This window comes from Cherax quadricarinatus, chromosome 57, assembly GCF_038502225.1.
Source record: "Cherax quadricarinatus isolate ZL_2023a chromosome 57, ASM3850222v1, whole genome shotgun sequence".
Lineage (NCBI taxonomy): Eukaryota > Metazoa > Arthropoda > Malacostraca > Decapoda > Parastacidae > Cherax > Cherax quadricarinatus.
Genome location: NC_091348.1, coordinates 25,894,253 through 25,921,577, shown reverse-complemented (window position 1 = coordinate 25,921,577; position 27,325 = coordinate 25,894,253). Strand labels below are relative to the sequence as shown.

At 42.7% G+C, this 27,325-nt stretch overlaps 1 protein-coding gene across 1 annotated transcript in view; it reads right to left on the bottom strand.

The window, feature by feature from the left end:
- Positions 1-27,325, bottom strand: part of LOC128693587 (musculin-like) — an 84,661-nt gene that overhangs the window by 34,859 nt on the left and 22,477 nt on the right. Inside the window, exon 3 of the mRNA XM_053783388.2 lies at positions 18,532-18,691. Within this exon, the coding sequence (XP_053639363.1) occupies positions 18,532-18,691 (160 nt within the window). The remainder of the gene's footprint in view (positions 1-18,531; positions 18,692-27,325) is intronic.

Here is a 27,325-nt window from a genome sequence, read left to right as displayed (position 1 = left end):
GCATTCAGAAGTAACAGTCAGCTGTCAGGATTCAGTCACTGTGACTCGCCGGGGTCAGCGAAGTAAATAGCTACAATATAAACCATACCACGGGCAGGGTTAGAACCCACGATCAGAGAGTCACAAAACTCCAGACCGACGCCCTAGCCACTGGGCCAGCTGGCTACAATAAGATTCATCCAACTAGGTATATTTATACAGTCGTGACATTACGATTTCGTGAGTCAGCTGCAATATTGGCAACATCACAGCAATGACTCCGTACAGCAATGCATGTAAATTGACCTTTTACGACATAATTCACAACTTGAGTGGACAAGACGAAGGTACATTGTAACTACATAGTAAATGTAATAAAGTTGGTAGAATTACCGACAATATGAAAAGTAAAAGGACACAAGTGCAACTAATGTGACATTTATTGTGGCAACGTTTCGCTCTCCAGGAGCTTTATCAAGCCATTACAAACAATACATGGACACAGAGGGTATATAAAGGCTCAGAGTGAGGTGAATACTAGTGAGGTACCATTCCGATGTTCACTAGTGGTAGTAGTAGTAGTAGTAGTGGTAGTGACAAAAGCAATTAATTCGTACATGAGTAAAAGGATATAAAAGCTATTACTTGGGTAACATAAAAATAGGTTGGACAAATATAAACTGGAATGAGGCAGGTTGTTTCAGTGTTCATTCTCTGTGCTTTGTGTAGTATAACAGGAGAGACTATGTGATGGCAGGGTTTACTGTTTTCAGGAGGATTCTTGCTAAGACTTCGGAGATGGTGAAGCTGCCGTTGTTTTGTTTAATTGTATTGGAAACAGCGATCAGTGCTGATTCAAGGCACTTGCGTGTGCGGAAATTAGTTTCTTTTATCACTAATTGGGCGTCTCTGAATTTCATAAGATGATTGGTGGAATTTCGGTGTTGTACACAGGCGTTGTTTAAGTTGTCGTTCCTACATGCGTATATGTGTTCATTGAGGCGGGTGTCGAGGTTTCTTGCTGTTTCACCTACGTAGATCTTGTCACAGCCTCCACAGGGTATAGTGTAAACTCCTGCATTGACTGGTTCGTGGTGCTTGGGTTTTGTCCTGGTTAGATCCTTTATTGAAGTGGTAGAAGCGATGGCGACTCTGGTGTTAGCTTGTGAAAGTACTTTTGAGACGTTTAGTGCAACCTGGCTGTTGGGAAGAATTATAACTTTGTTAGGAGCGGTGTTGATGCGTGGAGAATTGATGATCTGAAGAGCTCTTTTCTTGCAGTCTTTGATGAAAAAAGAAGGAAATTGTAACTCAGTGAATGTTTGGTGAATGTAAGTACATTCCTCGTCAAGAAACTCAGGACTACAAATTCGGTATGCTCTTAGGAAAAACCCGATGATGATGCCTCTTTTGGTCTTGGTATCTTGACTGGAATAGAAGTGTGTGAGATCATTTTTATTGGTGGGTTTCCGATAAACTTGAAATCTTAGGTTGTTGTCTACTTTGTGAATGAGGACGTCGAGGAAAGCTAGCTTGTCTGCGATTCAGTTTACACTAGAAGAAGAGTCCAATGACAAGCTACCTTTCCTCGACGTCCTCATTCACAAAGTAGACAACAACCTAAGATTTCAAGTTTATCGGAAACCCACCAATAAAAATGATCTCACACACTTCTATTCCAGTCAAGATACCAAGACCAAAAGAGGCATCATCATCGGGTTTTTCCTAAGAGCATACCGAATTTGTAGTCCTGAGTTTCTTGACGAGGAATGTACTTACATTCACCAAACATTCACTGAGTTACAATTTCCTTCTTTTTTCATCAAAGACTGCAAGAAAAGAGCTCTTCAGATCATCAATTCTCCACGCATCAACACCGCTCCTAACAAAGTTATAATTCTTCCCAACAGCCAGGTTGCACTAAACGTCTCAAAAGTACTTTCACAAGCTAACACCAGAGTCGCCATCGCTTCTACCACTTCAATAAAGGATCTAACCAGGACAAAACCCAAGCACCACGAACCAGTCAATGCAGGAGTTTACACTATACCCTGTGGAGGCTGTGACAAGATCTACGTAGGTGAAACAGCAAGAAACCTCGACACCCGCCTCAATGAACACATATACGCATGTAGGAACGACAACTTAAACAACGCCTGTGTACAACACCGAAATTCCACCAATCATCTTATGAAATTCAGAGACGCCCATTTAGTGATAAAAGAAACTAATTTCCGCACACGCAAGTGCCTTGAATCAGCACTGATCGCTGTTTCCAATACAATTAAACAAAACAACGGCAGCTTCACCATCTCCGAAGTCTTAGCAAGAATCCTCCTGAAAACAGTAAACCCTGCCATCACATAGTCTCTCCTGTTATACTACACAAAGCACAGAGAGTGAACACTGAAACAACCTGCCTCATTCCAGTTTATATTTGTCCAACCTATTTTTATGTTACCCAAGTAATAGCTTTTATATCCTTTTACTCATGTACGAATTAATTGCTTTTGTCACTACCACTACTACTACTACTACTACCACTAGTGAACATCGGAATGGTACCTCACTAGTATTCACCTCACTCTGAGCCTTTATATACCCTCTGTGTCCATGTATTGTTTGTAATGGCTTGATAAAGCTCCTGGAGAGCGAAACGTTGCCACAATAAATGTCACATTAGTTGCACTTGTGTCCTTTTACTTTTCATACATAGTAAATGTGAGCACCATTATTGCTGTGTATGGTTTCATTACGTTGGGTTATTCTAGACTGAGTTGGGTTTGGTTGGGTTGGGTTACGGTGGGTTGAGTTGGGTCACTTTAAGTTACATGAGGTTAGCTCGCTGAAATAGTTAAAACTTGGCCTTTTTAAGTTTATTCTTGAGACAAAATATACCCAAAAAAAGTTTTTGTTTTTAACTTGCACAAAATAAAAAAAAGTTAAATAACCTTTTAAAGATTTGACAGATTTTGCGAAGTTTTATTTACGAGGAGCGAACTTTACGTGCGGCCTCTGAATGGATTATTTTTCTTGGAGTTTTTATATAATAATTAGCCTTTTAAAAAATAATCCACATTTTGCAGTATATCTAATCAAAATGTCTTGAAAGTGACTTTATTAAATTACAGCTAAATGTAGGTGGAAATGGTTGGTTATGACGAAGACCTACCTAGTATGGGCCAGTAGGCCTGCTGCAGTGTTTCTCAGTGCTTGCGTTCTTATAAAATGCAATAAATATCTTGGACGAATTAAAAGGCAACTCGAAAAATTATTAATTAAAGACGTTTTACCTAACATAGCGACAGAAAATGTTTGCATATTACAGTGTTCCTTTGTTTATTCGTTATTTTGCGTACACATATTCGTGGAGGCATGTGTGAATGTATACGTGTTTATAATGGCATGTGAAGCCACACTTATTCGTGTGCTGGATCCATGTACTCATCTATACGTGTGTTTATTATGGAATGTGTGACCATAGTTGCGTTCGTCGCAGTGTCGTGTAGAGCCATGTGTGTGTGGCTTCGTGTGCGTGAGGCTCTGTATGCGAGACCATTTACAGGCAGCAATGTACGTGGTAGTGTGTACTTGGCACCAGGTGGGCCCAGAAGGTGCTCAAGGGTTCACAAGTGTAAATGTTTACAGGAAGGAAGAAAGGCCGGGAAGGAACAATGTCGGACTTAAGTAAACATTTCTGTTTTATGGGAGAAAAGTTCACAGGTACAACGAAATCCCCCTTAACGTTTCCTCTTAATTCCCTGTGCTTAATACAGAAACGTTTCGCCACACAGTGGCTCCATCAGTCCAATACAAAGAAGAATGGTGAAGATCAGAAGGAGAGTGAGGTAATCAGTCTCTCAGCCGGGAGTCGATGTAATTATTCCATCTATCTTGATAAGAGTACAACATATAGTCGAAAGGGCTCATGTACTGCAGACAGGTGAGGTGAAGCAGCTGTAGACGGCGTCACCTTGGACAAATCCACAGGTAGAAGTAGGCCATGACTACAGGTTAGGCAAGCGTAGATACACAAATATTGCACATGTGTCTAATTTATCAACTTGTCGGTTCTCTGAACCAATTATCTACAATACAAGAGTGATTTTTCTTTCTCTAATTCTGTGTCTAATACAGGTGTTCCGTTCTTTGATTCTGTGTCTGATACAGGAGTTAGTTCCGTTCTTCACTTCTCTGTATCTAATACAGGTGTTCCGTTCTTTGATTCTGTGTCTAATACAAGTGTTAGTTCCGTTCTTCGATTATCTGTGTCTAATGCAGGTGTTATTCCAATCTTTAATTCTCTGTGGTTAATGCAGGTGTTCCGTTCTTTGCTTCTCTGTGTCTAATGCAGGTGTTATTCCAGTCTTTGATTCTCTGTGGCTAATACAGCTGTTAGTTCTGTTCTTCGCTTCTCTGTGTCTAATGCAGGTGTTATTCCAATCTTTGATTCTCTGTGACTAATACAGGTGTTAGTCCAAGCTTTGATTCTGTGTATCTAATGCAAGTGTTGTTCCGTTCTTTGATTTTCTGTGTCTAATACAGGTGATACCATACGGGATACCGTAATATATAAGTACTAATGGTTATTAGGGTAGTTTTGCAGTAGCACTGGTGAGTATAGTTGTAGTAGTAATTGTAGTAGTAGCTGTTAGTGTACAGCAGTATTCCAACCTAGAGATAACATGTGATTTAAAACGGATCATCAGTGGCATGACATCCCGAGTTTTGAAAGTTCTCATTATCCATCCTATAATTTCCCTCACAGATGTGATAGTGACACTGTTGTGAGCTTTGAAAGTAAAATCCTCTGACATCACGCTAACTTTTCGCTCTATTTTGTGGTTATAGTATGTAGTATAGTCCGTTATAGCTATTATTTCCTCCAGTTTTCCATAACTGAGTAATTGAAATTTGCCCACATTGAACATCATATTGTTTTCCGTTGCCCATTGGAAAATGTTTTTAATCCGCTTGGAGATTTACCGTCCTTGTTGTATATAAAACCACTTCTCTACTAGCACTCTACCATTCTCTTCTTTATTTTCTATTACCTTGCATGGTATGCAACTGGTCTGTAGTTCAAGACTTCCAGTTTCCCAAAAAAAAAGGGACTACAACTGCTGTCTGCCAGATCTCTGGCAACTGTCAGTGCCTACTGCGTTCTTTTAGATCTTTGCAAGTGGTCTGGATAGCACTTGCGCTTTCTCTTATAGAATCCATGGTGACACGTATGTATGTTCCCCATCAGTAAAATGGGTACCTGGGTGTTAGTCGACTGGTGTGGGTCGCATCCTGGGACACTGACCTAAGGAGGCCTGGTCACAGACCGGGCCGCGGGGGCGTTGACCCCCGGAACTCTCTCCAGATAAACACCTTGTCATATCCCGATTCTTTGATATATCTAGTCTAAAAGTTTTTCTTACTTCTTACCAAGTTGAGTTTATAGAGTCCGGTACCTGTCGGCTCAGCCTATGCCGTAAGCTTGCTGGTATTGTCTCTATATCCACTCTATATCAAATTTTTGAGGATATGTCATTTTTCATGATCTCTCATCATTCAATTTGATTACCTGGTCTATACAGCCCTCTTATAATGTAGCTTTGAAACAGCTTTAATTCACAACTGATCTTCGCTGCTGCATCATTCTCATACTGAGCCTCTCGCCTCACCCTTGAATATTAATTTTTGACTAATCTGCGATCACAGACTCTGATCGCGGGCTCTAACCCAGCGTGTGGTATGGTTTGTTTCTTTGTTCTCGTCTGTATTTCTCTTTCTGTAGTTTTATAAGCTCTTATCCTTTCTCTTTGCTTTACCTATTTTCCCTTCTTCTTCTTCTGGGTATGAGATTCTCCTTCCTTCACTTTCCAGCTAGGTAATCCATCTCATGCGCTGCATTCAGCAATGCCCTCATCACTGCAAAGGACCCTCTTCCGAACCCTGGCCCCCAGCAACCTCTATTGGCTGTTAGTTCCACAAAGTGTATGACGAATGGTTTTGAAAACCGACAAGTTGAAGATCTGAGACACCTATGCAACATATGGGAATCTTTACTGAAGAAACGTTTCGCCACACAGTGGCTTCATCAGTCCAATACAAAGCAGGAAGGTATAAGGAGAGGAGGAGTTTGAGGTAAACAGTCCCTCAGCCTGGAATCGATGTGTTCAGTCCATCAATCTTGTAGGAAGTACAGCACAGGGCCAGAGAGGTGGGTTATATACTATAGTCAGGTGAGGCGAAGCAGGATGAGGCGGTATCACAGTGGAACCATCCACTAGTATAAGTAGGTCTTCGTCCAAAGGTTGGACAAGTGTTGAAGAATTCTTTGTATCAAGATCCATGATGTTGCAGTGTCTGACAGATGTCATGAATAGTTCCACGAAGTACTCTGTGTTTACTACCGAATGGTTACTAGCTCCACAGAGGCTCCAGTTTCATTTCACTTAAGCCATGATGAGTCTTACTGATTCATCATAAGGTTTTCCCAGACGACCTCCATCAACTTAGCCATCCATGTTTCCAGTCTCCCATTCTGGTCCCAGTCCCTCCAGTCTGTTTCATCAATGATAATTACATTGTTTGAGCCCTATATACACTACTGTGATGTTGTTAATCTTATTTTTTTACTGTAAGCGGCAGGCTGTGTGTGTGTGTGTGTGTGTGTGTGTGTGTGTGTGTGTGTGTGTGTGTGTGTGTGTGTGTGTGTGTGTGTGTGTGTGTGTGTGTGTGTGTGTACTCGCCTAGTTGTGGTTTCAGGGGTCGATTCACAGTTCCTGGCCCCGACTCTTCACTGGTCGCTACTAGGTCACTCTTCCCGCTCTATGAGCTTTATCATACCTCTTCTTAAAGCTATGTATGGATCCTGCGTCCACTACATCACTTCCCAGACTATTCCACTTCCTGACAACTCTGTGACTGAAGAAATACTTCTTAACATCCCTGTGATTCAACTGAGTCTTCAACTTCCAAATGTGACCCCTTGTTGCTGTGTCCCATCTCTGGAACATCCTGTCTCTGTCCACCTTGTCTATTCCCCGCAGTATCTTGAATGTTGTTATCATGTCTCCCCTGACCCTTCTGTCCTCCAGTGTCGTCAGTTCGATTTCCCTCAACCTTTCTTCGTACTACATTCCCCTTAGCTCTGGAACTAGCCTTGTTGCAAACCTTTGTACTTTCTCTAACTTCTTGACGTTCTTGACCAGGTGTGGGTTCCAGACTGGTGCTGCATACTCCGTGTGTGTGTACTCACCTATTTGTACTCACCTATTTGTGGTTGCAGGGGTCGAGTCTTAGCTCCTGGCCCCGCCTCTTCACCGGTTGCTACTGGGCCCTCTCTCTCCCCGCTCCATGAGCTTTATCAAACCTCGTCTTAAAACTGTGTATGGTTCCTGCCTCCACTACGTCATTTTCTAGGCTATTCCACTGCCTTACAACTCTATGACTGAAGAAATACTTCCTACTATCTCTCTGACTCATTTGTGTCTTCAACTTCCAATTGTGGCCTCTTGTTTCTGTGTCCCCTCCCTGGAACATCCTGTCTTTGTCCACCTTGTCTATTCCACGCAGTATTTTATATGTCGTTATCATGTCTCCCCTGACCCTCCTGTCCTCCAGTGTTGTCAGGCCGATTTCCCTTAATCTTTCTTCATAGGACATTCCCCTTAGCTCTGGAACTAACCTTGTCGCAAACCTTTGTACTTTCTCTAGTTTCTTGACGTGCTTTATCAAGTGCGGGTTCCAAACAGGTGCTGCATACTCCAGTATGGGCCTGACATACACGGTGTGTGTGTGTGTGTGTGTGTGTGTGTGTGTGTGTGTGTGTGTGTGTGTGTGTGTGTGTGTGTGTGTGTGTGTGTGTGTGTGTGTGTGTGTGTATGTGTGTGTGTGTGTGTGTTTCTTTGAGGTGTTCTACCATCCCTTCCCATTATGTCTTGCTCATTTCCTTCTCGGTTCTTTTATATATTCAAGATATTTATCTCAAAGGAGCGTTCCAAGTAGCGGTAAAAAAAAAAAAACATTGAAATGGGAAGGTGACAGTTGGCGGCGCCTCACTTATATCTGATCCAAAAACAAAATAATGGAGACTTGAGGAAATAGACTTTTACTCTCTGTGGTGTCAGAAAGTTGAGCCTCTTTCCTGTCTCTCCCAGAGACGTCTGTCTCACCCTCGCTTCCCCCCTCATGTCTCTCACTCCCTCCACTCCTCTAAAGATCTCCTTTCCAGGTGTCTCTCTTCCTCCTTCCCTTCTTTCCTCTCAGATTTCTCTACACCCCACCCCTGATGCATGCCTTTCTTCTTCCCCCCCCCCTCCCTTTAAACTTCCATTCTAGTCCTTTCCCTTTCCTCTTCCTCATATGCATTTATCGCTTTCCTATCCTCGTTTCCTTCCTAGGCTTTTCTAACTTCCTCCTACGGCTCTCTCTCTCCTCCGTACTTCCCTCCCGGGCTTTTCCACATTTTTCTCTCTCCCAGGCCTCTCTCCTTCATGAATTTTATTAAAAATCAGTATAACTTATATGGAAATTCATCCGCAAAGACAAACGTAAGTAATGATCTCAGAATAGTCATAATGACCAAAATTATGGTACACAATGTCTTACCGTGAGCTACATAACCAACAAGATAAATGGCATAACAACAAGGAGCTTCGAGCACATCAATAACACTTTTGAATGCATTTGGCAGATCCTATCTTGAATGTGCTGTTCAGTTCTTATCTCCTAATTATATTAATGACGTTGACAATCTGTGGATTTAACGGAGATCACATCACAATCCGTTTGATGAAATACTGGAGCATTTCATCCTGTTGTAGACTCAGGAAATGGAGAATAAAGTTGACCTTATACACACCTTCAAAATATCAAATAAGCTTGACATTCTCACTGACGTGCAGTGTAATACAATGGTAAAGATATCTCCTACATTGTATAATAATAAGGTATTACAAGGACTCCAATGGAAATAAATCACTCTGACTTTTTTTTTTTAGATTATCCCAGGTTCTTTACACATATACTGCTATGTATGGTAGCCTATGTAACTGTATTTGTGTATACCTGAATAAACTTACTCACTAAAGTAAATTTTACGAAATCCAAGCCAAGCAGTTTACTGCAAGAGACAGCAAAGGTTTTCCTGCAGAATTGCAGAGGTTCCACAATAGCCTTTCCCCTGAGGTCAACACAAAATCTATTTAGTCTTTTAAGAATAGATTGGATACACTCTTTAAGTGTTCAATACACTACTAATAACTAGCACACTTATGACAACGTTTCGGTCCGTCTTGGACCATTAAGGAGTCACACTCCTAAGTGCGGGTTATTTGTGTATTGTTCCAGTTACTGTATTGTGCCCTTTTGTTCTTCACAATAAAATACTTGGAGAAGCTGAAAATCAACAAATTTAGTGGACCAGATGAAATCAGACTTATATAAGCATGTAAACATCAAATCGCTTACCTACTCCTATATAACAAATCACTGGAATCACTCCTTACGAAAGTTAGAGACATGGTAGGCGGTGCAAAATACCCCCAGTGAAAAGTAGGGGCGCCATTGGTACACTAAGAGAAAACACCTAAAGTGTCCAGGGCCCAAGACTGTTCAACAGCCTCCCACCAGGCATAAGGGGAATTACCAATAGGCCCCTGGCTGCCTTCAAGAGGGAGCTGGACAGATACTTAAAGTCGGTGCTAGATCAGCCTGGCTGTGGTTCGTATGTTGGACTACCTGGAGCTAGCAGTAAGAGCCTGGTTGATCAGGGCCTGATGCACTGGGAGGTCTGGTCGTGGACGGGGCCGCGGGGGTGTTGATCCCCGGAATACCCTCCTGGTAGACTCCAGGTGGGTAGGAAACATGACTCACGAAATTGTAATAACGCGATTACAAACAAACCAGGGTACGGGTGGGGTTAGAACTCATGGCAATTGAGTCGCAAATGTTTTACGTCTCCCTTGCCATTGGTTCTAACCCCATCCGTACCGTAGTTCACTAGAAGGTAAGATCTGGAAACTAGTACGTTTCCTCTTGCATTTAAAAAGGGAACAAGTCTTGAGCCTTCATCTATTGTCCCATCAACTTAATTATAGATAAACAAATGGTGACTAATTTTAGGGACACGAGAATTAACTTTGGGAAAAATAGCATAAAAGCGGGGAACCACCATGGATCCCCCCCAAAAATGCCTCATTAATTTACTATATTTTTCAGTTATTTATACAGTAACTGGAATGAAAAGGTTCCATCAGATGTAGTATGTACATTTCCAGAAGATCTTCGACGGAGTGTCCCATACAAGACTAACAGCCAAAATAAAAGCACGTGTTATTAGACAAACTTCGCACCTCAGATAAGTGGCTGGCTTACAGACTGACAACAAAAGATGGTACTCAGTGTATAAGTGCCTGAGATGCTCCCCGTGAAGAATGGAGTTCCCTAGGGATTGGCACTTGGTCTAAACCTCTTTACTATAGATATAAATAATCTCCAGGTAGGGCTGACACCTAAAACAACAAAGTATACAGATATTAACCAAAGAAGATTGCTAGAATATTTATAATAATTTGAACAGTTTGGCACTGTCGTCAGAAAAGCAGATGTGTTCCAATGTACACATATGCAAAGTAATGTAATTTGGTTATAACATTATCAAACATGAATGCAGAGTGTTTGGCAACAAACTTAGAAAGAAAAAAGACCTTAGTGTAATCGCAATTAACGACTCAAAAATACGACTCAGTGCCTATCTGCAGGTGGCATGGCTAACAGTATGGTAACTCTCCTAGCTACGCACTTCGAGTACAAAACACCAGACACCATATTGACTAGATTCCACTTGTTAGACAGCATCTGAAATATTCCGTCCAGTTTTAGTCTCCAAATTACATAATGAATAGGGATATATTAGAGAGAGAACAGAGAACTCAGAAACCTTATGAAGAAAGATTTAAAATACTCACATTTGTTTTGTCTTAAGGAAAAAGGCACTTGGAGATCTCATGTATACTTTAAAGATATTAAATGGCGACAACACACTCTAACTCGATAAGCTATTATCGTTTAGATTTATAGTTTATATACAATGGGATAAACCCGTAAGGGTTGTAATTCTTTTTTTTTTTCAAACAGAATTATAGCAGAATAGAATAAGCTACTGAATAATGTTGTAAACCATCACATACATTTACTAGATAGGACATTCTGAAATCAACTGAGTCGTGATGTCTTTTCAGCGAATGCATTAGAACGACCAGTTGACAACGGAGTAACCAGATCAATAATACTAGCAGAGGAAGACAAAAAGGGTTGTGATGGTCATAGTTCTCTGATTGGCGTAACAACAACAGTTTAAGATAGAAATAGTGCTATTTCTGTAGACGTAGTCGTGACCCACGCATTCCATCCAGTTCCATCTCTTGTAAATTCAATGCCATTTTTTCACCATGGTATGGTATATTTTCCCTCCGTTTTCATGCCTGCATTGGCCAGAGGGCGTGGAGGGTGGGAAGAGAGCTATCTGCTTCTCTATCTTTGATTCACACACCTAGATAATACATGATAGTCCTTAATTTAGCAGATATCCTTGGTGTGGACTTTTAAGTCATCTGATATCTGTCCTTCCCTTTCTCTGTCTCTCCAAAGGTTATCTACCCAATACCCTGTTTAATTACTCTCCCATCTCAATCCTCCCTGTCTCCCAACCCCCTACATCATTATTCTCCCAGCACAATTCTTCCCGTCTCCATCACCCTGCTTTATGACACTCAACACACTGCTTTATGCTGTCCCCAGCACCGTGCTTTACGACACTCCCACCCTACCCTCTTCCTGCTGGGTGTAAACACTTCCTCCCACCACGGGGTCTTTTTGCCACCCTCCCAGCCTCCTCCTCCCCGCCTGACACTTGCGTCTCGCTAAATATTGAAACACCGGGATGGTGTCCACCTGCTCGCTAGATTCTTTCCAAAATAAACACCCTCTTCAGTATTTCCTGAAGTCTAAATAGGAGGAATATGTATGAATATGTATGAATTATTTTAGATAAAAGGAGATAAATGGAGACATTTGCATAACGTTTAGTTATTTTATTGATACAGTCTCAGAGATCCTAACCCCCGTACCCTGTGTCTCAAGGCACGCTAGGGGCATGGTAGTTATGCCTCAGCAGGCAGAGGTATATAAACACATAAGGAAGGAGAAACACTGCTGCAGGCCCACTGACCCATACTTGGCAGGTCCTGCCAAGTATGGGTCCTGCCAAGTATGGGGTCCTGCCAAGTATGGGTCCTGTCAAGTATGGATCTGCCTACCCTCTAGGTAAGTAGACTCATACTTGCCAAACCCAAACCCACTAACAAAAATATTCGCCCAACCCAATACCAGAGATCCTTTACTGCACGTATAAGTTCTGTCAAGCACCTTAACTACTGGGAACGCTTGGAAGCACTTGACTTGTACTCGTTGGAACGCAGGAGGGAGAGATATATCATAATCTACACTTGGAAAATCTTGGAAGGAATGGTCCCAAATCTGCACACAGAAATCACTCCCTACGAAAGTAAAAGACTGGGCAGGCGATGCAATGCCGCCAATAAAAAGTAGGGGCGCCATTGGTACACTAAGAGAAAACACCATAAGTGTCCGGGGCCCAAAACTGTTCAACAGCCTCCCATCAAGCATTAGGGGAATTGCCAATAAACCCCTGGCTGCCTTCAAGAGAGAGCTGGACAGATACCTAAAGTCGGTGCCGGATCAGCCGGGCTGTGGCTCGTACGTCGGACTGCGTGCGGCCAGCAGTAACAGCCTAGTTGATCAGGCCCTGATCCATCGGGAGGCCTGGTCGTGGACCGGGCCGCGGGGGCGTTGATCCCCGGAATAACCTCCAGGTAACCTCCAGGTAACCCAGGGAATAAGCTTGGATAACCCTATTAACTCAATAGGTAGGCCTATTGATTAATTAGATACTTGAACGACACTTGGGTCTCTTCTCTGTATTGGACTGAGGACGTCACTAGTGGGCGAAATATTTCCACAGTAAAGATACCCAGGTGTTGTACATGGGTACATTTATGAACAATTGTTCATCCGACGGTTCTCTGGACAATTTATCTACAAAAAATCTGTTACTCAGCTCCCTCAAGAGACCTACGAACTTGTGCTCAACCATTCTAAATGACCCAGGGGCCAGGAGCTGGAGATCTAGACTTTTAACAGGGCTAGGAGCTTTAAATCAACTCACTTTAACCTAACACCTTTACCTGGAGAGAGTTCCAGGGGTCAACGCCCCCGCGGCCCGGTCTGTGACCAGGCCTTATGGTGGGTCAGGGCCTGATCAACCAGGCTGTTAGTGCGGGCCGCACGCAATCCAACGTACGAACTACAACCCGTTTGGTCAGGTACCGATTTTAGGTGCCTGTCCAGTGCCTGCTTGAAGATTGCCAGGGGTCTTGAAGACAGCCAGGGGTCTAGAAGACAGCCAGGGGTCTGGAAGACAGCCGGGGGTTTTGAAGACAGCCAGGGGTCTAGAAGACAGCCAGGGGTCTTGAAGACAGCCAGGGGTTTTAAAGACAGCAAGGGGTCTTGAAGACAGCCAGGGGTCTGGAAGACAGCCAGGGGTCTTGAAAACAGCCAGGGGTCTTGAAGAGAGCCAGGGGTCTTGAAGAGACCCAGGGGTCTTGAAGAGAGCCAGGGGTCTTGAAGACAGCCAGGTGTCTTGAAGACAGTCAGGGGTCTTGAAAACAGCCAGGGGCCTTGAAGACAGCCAGGGATCTTGAAGACAGCCAGGGGTCTTGAAGACAGCCAGGGGTCTTGAAGACAGCCAGGGGTCTTGAAGACAGCCAGGGGTCTTGAAGACAGCCAGGGGTCTTGAAGACAGCCAGGGGTCTTGAAGGCAGCCAGGGGTCTTGAAGACAGCCAGGGGTCTTGAAGACAGCCAGGGGTCTTGAAGACAGCCAGGGGTCTTGAAGACAGCCAGGGGTCTTGAAGACAGCCAGGGGTCTTGAAGACAGCCAGGGGTCTTGAAGGCAGCCAGGGGTCTTGAAGACAGCTAGGGGTCTTGAAGACAGCTAGGGGTCTTGAAGGCAGCCAGAGGTCTTGAAGACAGCTAGGGGTCTTGAAGACAGCCAGGGGTCTTGAAGACAGCCAGGGGTCTTGAAGACAGCCAGGGGTCTTGAAGACAGCTAGGGGTCTTGAAGACAGCCAGGGGTCTTGAAGACAGCTAGGGGTCTTGAAGACAGCCAGGGGTCTTGAAGACAGCTAGGGGTCTTGAAGACAGCTAGAGGTCTTGAAGACAGCTAGGGGTCTTGAAGACAGCCAGGGGTCTTGAAGACAGCTAGGGGTCTTGAAGACAGCCAGGGGTCTTGAAGACAGCCAGGGGTCTTGAAGACAGCCAGAGGTCTATCTAACTTAATACCCTCAAACGGTTACGGAGCTGTAAATTAAAATCCCATAGGAAGCCCAGGAGCTAAAATTCAACCAGGTCCAAAACTGAAAAAATTATTTACGAGACAAAAACACAGTACTGCTCTTATGTGTTCTTGTCCATCAATTTCTTCTATAAAAAAAAAATCCTCGAATATCCTGTAAAATTCTTGTAAAATACTTAAACTGAAAAATAGATTGACCAAAACAAAAAAAAATTAACATGAAAGAATTTTTTTTTAGCACTAAGAATTTTTTTTTTTGATCTGGCAGATTATATTTCTTACATAAAAAAATGTAATCAAAAGCTGTTGTAACGAGGTGAGTTTTATTACCTTTGTAACTTGCTCAGCTGTCAAACCTTTGGGGCCCAGTCCCTGGACACATTATGTACCTCTGTAATGTTGACGTACAGTCCCTGGACACATTATGTACCTCTGTAATGTTGACGTACAGTCCTTGGACACATTATGTACCTGTGTAATGTTGACGTACAGTCCCTGGACACATTATGTACCTCTGTAATGTTGACGTACAGTCCCTGGACACATTATGTACCTGTGTAATGTTGACGTACAGTCCCTGGACACATTATGTACCTGTGTAATGTTGACGTACAGTCCCTGGACACATTATGTACCTGTGTAATGTTGACGTACAGTCCCTGGACACATTATGTACCTGTGTAATGTTGACGTACAGTCCCTGGACAGATTGTGTACCTCTGTAATGTTGACGTACAGTCCCTGGACACATTATGTACCTCTGTAATGTTGACGTACAGTCCCTGGACACATTATGTACCTCTGTAATGTTGACGTACAGTCCCTGGACACATTATGTACCTCTGTAATGTTGACGTACAGTCCCTGGACACATTGTGTACCTCTGTAATGTTGACGTACAGTCCCTGGACACATTATGTACCTCTGTAATGTTGACGTACAGTCCCTGGACACATTATGTACCTCTGTAATGTTGACGTACAGTCCCTGGACACATTATGTACCTGTGTAATGTTGACGTACAGTCCCTGGACACATTATGTACCTGTGTAATGTTGACGTACAGTCCCTGGACACATTACGTACCTCTTTAATGTTGACGTACAGTCCCTGGACACATTCTGTACCTCTGTAATGTTGACGTACAGTCCCTGGACACATTATGTACCTCTGTAATGTTGACATACAGTCCCTGGACACCTTATGGACCTCTGTAATGTTGACGTACAGTCCCTGGACACATTATGTACCTCTGTAATGTTGACGTACAGTCCCTGGACACATTATGTACCTCTGTAATGTTGACGTACAGTCCCTGGACACATTATGTACCTCTGTAATGTTGACGTACAGTCCTTGGACACATTATGTACCTCTGTAATGTTGACGTACAGTCCCTGGACACATTATGTACCTCTGTAATGTTGACGTACAGTCCCTGGACAGATTGTGTACCTCTGTAATGTTGACGTACAGTCCCTGGACACATGTACCTCTGTAATGTTGACGCACAGTCCCTGGACACATTGTGTACCTCTGTAATGTTGACGTGCAGTCCCTGGACACATTGTGTACCTCTGTAATGTTGACGTACAGTCCCTGGACCCATTATGTACCTCTGTAATGTTGACGTACAATCCCTGGACACATTAAGTACCTCTGTAATGTTGATGTACAGTCCCTGGACACATTATATACCTCTGTAATGTTGACGTACAGTCCCTGGACCTATTACGTACTTCTGTAATGTTGACATACAGTCCCTGGACCCATTATGTACCTGTGTAATGTTGACGTACAGTCCCTGGACCCATTATGTACCTCTGTAATGTTGACGTACAGTCCCCGGACACATTATGTACCTCTGTAATCTTTTGACTACCGCCCACAGGATGGGTATGGGGTGACTACCGCCTACAGGATGGGTATGGGGTTACTACCGCCCACAGGATGGGTATGGGGTGACTATCGCCCACAGGATGGGTATGGGGTGACTACCGCCCACAGGATGGGTATGGGGTGACTACCGCCTACAGGATGGGTATGGGGTGACTACCGCCTACAGGGTGGGTATGGGGTGACTACCGCCTACAGGATGGGTATGGGGTTACTACCGCCTACAGGATGGGTATAGGCTGCATAATAAACATATTAAACTAAACCTAACTGACATAACAATGATCACTTGCGTCCAGACAGCTTCTCGACGTTGTTTTTATGTGCAGATGTGGTGAAAAAAGTTGTCTCACACGAGAGACTCCAACGTTTTTCTGCTGACTCTGGGAACGTTTTTCTGCTAACTCTGGGTGAACGTTTTTCTGCTAACTCTGGGAATATTTTTCTGCTAACTCTGGGAACGTTTTTCTGTTAACTCTGGGAACGTTTTTCTGCTAACTCTGGGTGAACGTTTTCCTGCTAACTCTGGGAACGTTTTTATACTAACTCTGGGAACGTTTTTCTGCTAAATCTGAGAACGTTTGGTTGTGCAGAGCATTTCGGGTAAATTAGGTTAATTTTGTCCTCAGGATGCGACCCACACCAGTCAGCTAACACCCAGGTACCTACTTACTGCTAAGTGAACAGGGGCAGCAGGTGTCTTAAGGAAACAGGCAGGAATATTTCCACCCGTACCGGGGATCGAACCACGGACTTCAGTGTGTGAGCTGAGTGCGCTACCAATCGAGCTACGGGACGGAAGGGTCAAATACAGAGCAAGAGAAAATGAATTAAAAAATGGAACACGAATTAAATAGAGAATAAGAGAACGAGACCAAATAAAATAATCTTAGTAGAGATTAAGAGGACCAAGAATCAGAGGACCAAGTCGGACCGACACGTCGTCGTAAGTACGAGTCTCCTGTGTGCGGGTGATTCGTGCATCGTACGAGTCTCCTGTGTGCGGGTGATTCGTGTATCGTACGAGTCTCCTGTGTGCGGGTGATTCGTGCATCGTACGAGTCTCCTGTGTGCGGGTGATTCGTGTATCGTACGAGTCTCCTGTGTGCGGGTGATTCGTGTATCGTACGAGTCTCCTGTGTGCGGGTGATTCGTGTATCGTTCCAGTCACGGTATTGTGTCTTCATTTTTTATTTTATTCAGATAATGAACTTGTAATAATAATCACAATGGAAATAAATTCCCCTCGTCATTCTCCTCCCATTTTCCCTTCCCTTTACCGCCAACACCCCTAAGGGAACCCATCCCTTCTCCTTCCCCCTTGCTAAGTGTTCCCTGTCATTCTTGTTTACACTAAGAGTGACGCGGCTTTTTCAGTGGGGCGGGACAACAAGACTTTACTGCTAACCAGCATACAAGGTCTGTCTTTCAACTTGCTTAATACGGAATTTTAAACATTACTGTGTTGTGTTGGTTAATGTTTTCTTATCCACCGGATGATTCTAAATTTACAGGGTAAGATCTAGATATTTAAAATAGAGTTTTCTCGCCCTCTTTTTTCCCCCAGGTGGTTGTGATCTCGTTGGAGTGCCAGAGTGACACTTGGCACTATTTGCTTATTGCTTTAAGATTAACAGATCGTTATTGACTTTTGTCCAAGATGTTTACATGACATGAGTTGAAATTAGAACTGATTTTAAGAAAAAATGATTTCGAAATGTGCCAATTAATTTTGTTTACGAGAAAAATCATTAGAAAATGGAAAACAGTACGAAGGTTAGAAAAAACGGTAATTAAATATAGAATTTGAAATTGCTCCTAATTACTTTCTAGAATAAGTAAATTCTAAACAAATGATTGTTCTTAAGACAACGCAAAGTATACGAACGAGAAAGAGAAGAAAGACGTATCCTCAAGAAATATATTGTCCAATATGTTATAACATAGTATAATACTAAACACATCTCTCAACGGATTTTCCAAAAAATACGTCTATCGTAGGATAGTGAGTTTTATTCTTAAGAGAGTCTCTGAAGGACACTTTCTGCATAATCAGCTTATTTTGAACGTTTCGCTGTACACAGAGCGAAACGTTATAACAGTCAAAGCTAGTCCTGCACGTTGCGTCTACACTACTGTCTCAGTACATGAGATAAACCCAATAGTACGTACTGAAACAACTCACCATACAAATCCAAAATACTCTCCGTTAGGGAAGAGGACTTACCAGAGTGAGTGGGTGCGCTTGTGTTCTGACTTCGCCGTCTTCCTGCAGCAGCGCCCGCAAGTGTCCGATATAGGAGGTGGCAAGACGAAGGGTGTCAAGCTTGGAAAGTTTCGTGTCTGCAGGAACCCAGGGAAGCGTTGTCTTTAATCGCGAGAACGCTCTGTGGGGTGACATAGTAGGTGCTAACTTCGGGACTGTCAGGGTAACAGTGACATTCTACCAATAATATTTTTATAATAATAAAATAAATATATATATATATATATATATATATATATATATATATATATATATATATAACAACACTGCGCTAGCCAAGGATTCGAACCCATGTTGTACTGGCCTGCCTCATGGTAAGCAAGAACCACATGACGCTTTAAACCACAGGACCACTCAACCCTACAAGAATGGCGCAGCCAGCACAGAGCTAGCTGTTGGGCCGCCATCCGAGGGCATACGGAGGTGTGGGAGCTTCTAAGCTAGTTTCATTCTCATCCCTGTTTGGTGTACTAGCCTCACGAGCAGTATTTATATATTATTGTAACCACGAAACAGGGATGAGAATGAAATTAGCTTAGAAGCTCCCACACCTCCGTATGCCCTCGGATGGCGGGTAAACAGCTAGCTCTGTGCTGGCTGCGCTATTCTTGTAGGGTTGGGTGGTCCTGTGGTTTAAAGCGTCATGTGGTTCTCGCTTACCATGAGGCAGGCTAGTACAACATGGGTTCGAATCCTTGGCTAGCGCAGTGTTGCTATATATATATATATGGATGAATTTGGTAGGGTGTGCAAAAGAAGAAAATTAAAGGTGAATACAGGAAAGAGTAAGGTTATGAGGATAACAAAAAGATTAGGTGATGAAAGATTGAATATCAGATTGGAGGGAGAGAGTATGGAGGAGGTGAACGTATTCCGATATTTGGGAGTGGACGTGTCAGCGGATGGGTCTATGAAAGATGAGGTGAATCATAGAATTGATGAGGGAAAAAGAGTGAGTGGTGCACTTAGGAGTCTGTGGAGACAAAGAACTTTGTCCATGGAGGCAAAGAGGGGAATGTATGAGAGTATAGTTTTACCAACGCTCTTATATGGGTGTGAAGCGTGGGTGATGAATGTTGCAGCGAGGAGAAGGCTGGAGGCAGTGGAGATGTCATGTCTGAGGGCAATGTGTGGTGTGAATATAATGCAGAGAATTCGTAGTTTGGAAGTTAGGAGGAGGTGCGGGATTACCAAAACTGTTGTCCAGAGGGGTGAGGAAGGGTTGTTGAGGTGGTTCGGACATGTAGAGAGAATGGAGCGAAACAGAATGACTTCAAGAGTGTATCAGTCTGTAGTGGAAGGAAGGCGGGGTAGGGGTCGGCCTAGGAAGGGTTGGAGGGAGGGGGTAAAGGAGGTTTTGTGTGCGAGGGGCTTGGACTTCCAGCAGGCATGCGTGAGCGTGTTTGATAGGAGTGAATGGAGACAAATGGTTTTTAATACTTGACGTGCTGTTGGAGTGTGAGCAAAGTAACATTTAGGAAGGGATTCAGGGAAACCGGCAGGCCGGACTTGAGTCCTGGAGATGGGAAGTACAGTGCCTGCACTCTGAAGGAGGGGTGTTAATGTTGCAGTTTAAAAACTGTAGTGTAAAGCACCCTTCTGGCAAGACAGTGATGGAGTGAATGATGGTGAAAGTTTTTCTTTTTCGGGCCACCCTGCCTTGGTGGGAATCGGCCGGTGTGATAATAAAAAATAATATATATATATATATATATATATGTATATATATATATATATATATATATATATATATGTATATATATATATATATATATATATATATATATATGAAAAGAAGCTGGCCCTCCAGAATTACAACTACTGATGCCAATAACAAAATCCCCCAACAAACACAGAATACAACCTCGTTCATATTTGCTAATATACAGGGCCTTAAGCCATCCACCAACAACAAAATACCTTTTATCAGTGGACTTCTAGTGGAGTCTAATGCAATGTTTGCAGCCTTCACAAAGACTCACACAAAAGATCACTTTGACAGTGAAATATGGATAAGTGGTTACAACCTTTTTAGATGCGACAGAAAAAACAGGCAACAAGGGGGGGTTGGCCTGTATGTCAAAGAGTCCCTTATCTGCACGGAGTTGCTGAACACCACAAATGAGGTAGTTGAAGTTCTAGCAATAAAGATCGAGAACCAAAACCTAGTCATTGTGGTTGTATACAAGCCACCAGATGCAACCTCCCAACAGTTCAAGGAACAGCTACTGAAAATCGATTACTGTTTGGAAAACCTTCCAGCTCCATCCCCAAACATCTTACTGCTTGGTGATTTCAACCTAAGGCATACAAAATGGAAGAATGTAGCAAATAATGTTATAGCTGAAACAATCCCCGGAGGTAGCGCAGATGAAAGGTCACACACACATGAGCTACTAAGTCTCTGCGAAAAACACACCTTAAGCCAGCAGATAGTGGAGCCAACTGGGACCAGGTAAACCATGTCCTAAACGAAACATGTTGGGAAGATGTCTTAAATGACATGGATCCAAACCAGTGCCTTGAAAGGATCAACTTCCTGGTAGCCGAAGCATGTTCTAGGCATATTCCCCTAAGAAAGAAGAAGAGCAGGAGTAAACTGGAGAGAAAAAGACGCTCCCTCTACAGAAGACGACGAAGAGTCACTGAGCTCCTCAGGAGTGCTAGAATATCTGATACACGAAAGGAGGCGCTGACCAGGGAAGTGGAAACTATCGAACTTAAGCTAAATGACTCTTACAGGAACCAGGAGAGGCAGGAGGAGCTTAAAGCTATTAGTGAAATTGAAAGAAATTCAAAATATTTCTTTTCATATGCCAAAAACAAGGCAAATACCACATCTAGTATTGGGCCCTTACTCAGACAGGATGGGACTTACACAGACGACAACAAGGAAATGAGTGAAATATTGAAATCCCAGTACGACTCTGTGTTTAGTGAACCACTAATCGGTCTGAGGATCGACGACCCAAATGATTTCTTCATGAATGAGCCTCAAAACTCCATAAATGTATGCCAGATTTCCGACATTACCCTAACTCCGATAGATTTCGAAAAAGCCATTGACAACATGCCTATGCACTCAGCCCCGGGCCCAGACTCGTGGAACTCTGTTTTCATTAAGAACTGCAAGAAACCCCTCTCGCGTGCCCTAAGTACACTATGGAGGAGGAGCTTGGACATGGGTGAAATTCCACAGTCACTTAAAACAACGGATATAGCCCCGCTCCATAAAGGTGGCAGCAAAGCATTAGCTAAGAACTATAGACCAATAGCTCTGACGTCCCACATCATAAAAATCTTTGAAAGAGTGCTAAGAAGCAGGATTGCAAATCACCTGGATTCCCAAAATCTGCACAATCCAGGGCAACATGGGTTCAGGGCAGGTCGCTCCTGCCACTCACAACTACTGGATCACTATGACATGGCCTTGGATGCACTGGAAGAAAATCAGAATGCAGATGTAATATACACAGACTTTGCAAAAGCATTTGACAAATGAGATCATTGCGTAATAGCCCATAAAATACGTGCTAAAGGAATAACTGGGAAAGTGGGGAGATGGATCTTCAACTTCCTAACAAATCGAACACAAAGAGTAGTTGTAAACAGAGTTAAATCGGAGGCTGCCATAGTGAAGAGCTCTGTTCCACAAGGCACAGTACTCGCCCCCATCTTATTCCTTATCCTCATATCAGACATAAACAGAGATATACACCACAGCACCGTATCATCCTTTGCGGATGATACTAGGATCTGCATGAGGCTGTCATCTGCTGAGGACGCGGTTAACCTCCAAGAAGATATAAACAAAGTTTTCCAGTGGGCAACGGTAAACAATATGATGTTCAATGAGGACAAATTCCAACTACTCCGTTATGGAAAACTGGAGGAGATAATAACTAGAACAGAGTATACTACTGACTCCGGCCATACAATAGAGCGGAAAAATAATGTATGGGACCTGGGAGTAGTAATGTCTGAGGATCTCACTTTCAAGGATCACAACAGTGCCACGATCGCACGTGCAAAGAAAATGATAGGATGGATAATGAGAACTTTCAAAACGAGAGATGCCAAGCGCATGATGATCCTTTTCAAATCACTTGTTCTCTCTAGGCTGGAATACTGCTGTACATTAACATCTCCATACAAAGCATGTGAAATCGCAGATCTAGAGAGTGTACAGAGATCCTTTACTGCACGTATAAGTTCTGTCAAGCACCTTAACTACTGGGAATGCTTGGAAGCACTTGACTTGTACTCGTTGGAACGCAGGAGGGAGAGATATATCATAATCTACACTTGGAAAATCTTGGAAGGAATGGTCCCAAATCTGCACACAGAAATCACTCCCTACGAAAGTAAAAGACTGGGCAGGCGATGCAAAATGCCGCCAATAAAAAGTAGGGGCGCCATTGGTACACTAAGAGAAAACACCATAAGTGTCCGGGGCCCAAAACTGTTCAACAGCCTCCCATCAAGCATTAGGGGAATTGCCAATAAACCCCTGGCTGCCTTCAAGAGAGAGCTTGACAGATACCTAAAGTCAGTGCCGGATCAGCCGGGCTGTGGCTCGTACGTCGGACTGCGTGCGGCCAGCAGTAACAGCCTAGTTGATCAGGCCCTGATCCATCGGGAGGCCTGGTCATGGACCGGGCCGCGGGGGCGTTGATCCCCGGAATAACCTCCAGGTAACCTCCAGGTAACTAACTCCTAAGGATGTCCTGGCTCTAAGTGAAACACAGCTAAAGGGGGTAGGAGAGTTTCAGTGTGGAGAAATAAATGGGATTAGGTCAGGGGTTTCTCATTGAGTTAGAGCTAGGGAAGAAGTAGCAATGATGTTGAAGCATAAGTTATAGCAGGAAAAGAGGGAATATAAATTTTGGAGTGAGATAAACAAGTTAAGAAAGCCCAGGGAACGAATGGATTTGTCAGTTGAAAACAGAGTAGGGGAGTTAGTATATGGGGAGATGGAGGTATTGGGTAGATGGCGGGAATATTTTGAGGAACTTTTAAATGCTGATGAAGAAAGGAGGTAGTAATTTCATGCACTGGCCAGGGAGGTATGACATCTTTCAGGAGTGAAGAAGAGCAGGATGTGAGTGTGGGGGAGGTACGTGAGGCATTACGTAGAATGAAAGGGGGTAAAGCAGCTGGAACTGACGGGATCATGGCAGAAATGTTAAAAGCAGGGGGACACATAGTGTTGGAGTGGTTGGTATTTTTGTTTAATAAATATATGAAAGAGGGGAAAGTACCTATGGATTGGCAGAGAGCATGTATAGTAAAAATTATAGGGGAATAAGTTGACTGAATATACCAGGTAAAGTGTATAACAGGGTTATAATTGAAAGAATTAGAGTTAATCCAGAGAGCAGGATTACAGATTAGCAAGAAGGCTTTATAATGGGTAGGGGATGTGTAGATCAAGTGTTTACATTGAAGCATATATGTGAACAGTATTTAGATAAAGGTAGGGAACTTTAACTTCCGTGTGTGCCCCCGTATCCGCTTCCTCTCCCCTCTTCCCCTCTATCTGTCTATCCCTCTCAACCCTGTCAATTCCTATGATTTTCTTGCATGTTGTTACTATGCTTTATTGATTATTCTGTCCTTTAATGTCGCCAGATTAAGTTTTTTAGTCTCTCCTCATTGTTCTTAGTTTTGGAACAAACCTTAGCACTTAAACATGATTCGTAACACTTTTTATCTGATGTGGGTTCCATGCTGGCACTGGAAACTCCAAGATGTCCCTGACATATGTTATTGAAAGGGTCATGAATGACTTTTTGTTAAGATTCCGTCTCAGATTTGACAAACATATTCATTTGATTTGTACCTCCGGCGATGTGCTTTTCACTAGGATCATCCGTAGGTCCTCCTCTCTGAGTAAATACTGCAGCATCTGATGTCTGAGACAGAACTCAGTGTTCAGTCGTCTTACCTTTCCTCAGTCCCAATGTTTATACCCTTACATATGACGGGATTGAATTCCGGAAACCACTTACCTGAACAATCCTGCAGTTTCTCCGGATATGCTAAAAACCTTTCATTGCCCTCATCGGGATTTATTCTCCTCATTAGTTTCACATCATTAATGTGATTCAGTCTCTTCTGGTATGTCACTCATTTATACCAGAAACAGTAATGGTCCTAATACCGATCCTTGTGGTTCCCCAGCTGTTGCTTCTCCCTATTCCGACCTCTCTTCTTGGAAAATCTCAATTTTTCTTATTTACACAGAGTTCTACCTTGATTTACAATGATAAAGCTCATCTGACAGCCATTTATTATGAAACATACAAATAGGGAACAGGATGAAGTTGGAGCCAGCAGTGGGCCAGCGATTTCATTGGGTCAACTGACTATTTCCTTGATATTATTATGTACGATCATGTTCCAGACTCGAGACATCCTAGAAATGAATGATCTCTGATGAAGTGAAGTCCTTGAGAAGGGCCCAGCCTGATTATAGTTGCTGGTTGCTGTTCGTCTTGTTAGGTAAAAGGACACAGGCGCAACTAATGTGACTTTTATTGTGGCAACGTTTCGCTCTCCAGGAGCTTTATCAAGCCGTTACAAACAATACAAGAACACAGAGGATATATATATACGTAGGTACACGAGAGGTGAAAAATAGCATAAGCACTGCAGTAGATCTAATGACCCATATTGTAGATAGTAGTAATAATAGTTGTAGTAGTGGTAGTAGTAATAGTAGTAGTAGTAAGTGGAGGTAACTCTTGGTGTTACGTGATGGTAGGGTTTGTTATTTTCAGGAGAATTCTTGCTAATACTTCAGAAATGTCGTAACGGTTTCTGAAATAGTGATTAAAGATGATTCAAGGTATTTACGTTTCTTGGATCACTAGGCGGACATCACTGATTCTCATTACGTTTCTCAAGTTGTCGTTTCTGCATGCAATTATGTGTTCACTGAGACATGTTTGTATATTCTTTATAAAAAAACATTTTGAAAATTTTATCAAACTGTTTTCCATGTTATAACAAGAGATTGTTTCTTCTGGAGAGCTAAACACTTAAATAAAATTTATTTTATTGAACTTGGAAGTCAAACTTTGCCAATTTTCCAATTTAAAATTTAAGCATTAAATTGAACTTTCTTAAAAATATACAATCAAATGTTCAACCCTGTTCAACCTCCGTTCAATTTTATGTTTACCATTACTGAAAGTGGTAAACAGTATCAATAAGTTTACAAGCAAGACGTGTTTATTAGCTAGGTAACTGAAATGTCGCAATGTTTAATACAAACTTCCTCCACTACTGGGCCCCACCCACCTGTGACATCATCTACAGCTGCTACCATCAAAATTACACACAAAAATATAGAACAGATGATAAACACAAAAAACTTTGATGCTTAAAATTAGACAAGTACAGTAGAAAGTTTCAAGAATAATTTAGACCAAATACTAGAAAGTCTCAAGCATACTTTAGACACACGAAAAACACTGGAATGTTTCAAGTATGGCGATGACAGATGTACTAAAAACGTTCGAGCAGACGTTTGATAAATGCACTAGAAATTTTTAGGTAAAGGTTTGACAACTGCACAGCGAATTTTAGACGAAGTTTGAATGAGAACACTAGAATAATATGCGTAGGTTAACGAATACGCTGGAAAGTCTTAGATATTAGTTAGACAAATACGCTGGAAATTTTCAAGCAGAGGCTAGAAACCAGACCACAAGACAAATGTAGCAATGTTTCTAGCCTAGAATAGACTATAGTCTACAATCCATTAGCATCGACTGCATAACAAAATGCCAAGCCTTATTAACCAACTAGAATTTTCCATTTATATGTACAAAAACTGGAACGAAAGCCTGAACAGACGTAAAATATCAGGATTTCCAGAAGGCCTTTGACAAGGTACTCTGTTAAAAACACATGATATGAGAGACAATCTTCATGCGTGGATAAATGTCTCCATGCATGAAGATTGTCTCCTATATCGTGTGTTTTTATATCGGTCATCAATCTTAATGGAGTACCTTGTCTAAGGCCTCCTGGAAATCTTGATATATTACGTCCGTTCAGGCTTTCGTTCCAGTTTTGGTGGCTTTCCATGAAGAGTGGAGTTCTCCAGAGATTGGTACTTTGTCCAGTCCTCTTCACAATCTACATAAATGATCTCGAGGTTGGGCTAACATTAAAGATTGCAAAACTTTTAGGAGATCAGGCCGCGGGGGCGTTGATCCCCGGAATACCCTCCAGGTAGACCCTCCAGGTAGACACCAAATTTAAAGAAAGTGCAACTTTCAGAGCAGATTGTTGGAGTCTTCAGAGTGATATGGACATTTTAGTGCAGTGGTTAGAGACGTGGATAATGAGTTTCAACGTATACAAGTGCAAAGTAACGCATTTTGAGTATAAAAGTCTCAAACATAAATACAAAACTTTTGGCCAAAAAACTAACCGAAACTAGAGAAAAAAAGAACCAAGGAGCAGTGGCGGACCTACTTTTTGGGGCCCTGAACCTAAAACTCTTATGGGGGCCCCCTTTGCAACGCCTTCTCATACAGTAGACCCAAAATTTTTAAGCAATATGGACTGAAGTCGCTTCTAGTGCCCATCCGGGATTAGGGACCCTGAAGCTTAAGGTTCATTAGTTTCACAGTAGATCCGCCTCTGCTTAGGAGTAAACATAAGCAACGACATCAGAAGTACCACTGATATGTGCAATTAACACTGTAACTACTGTGAATGTACCAACGTCCTCTCACTT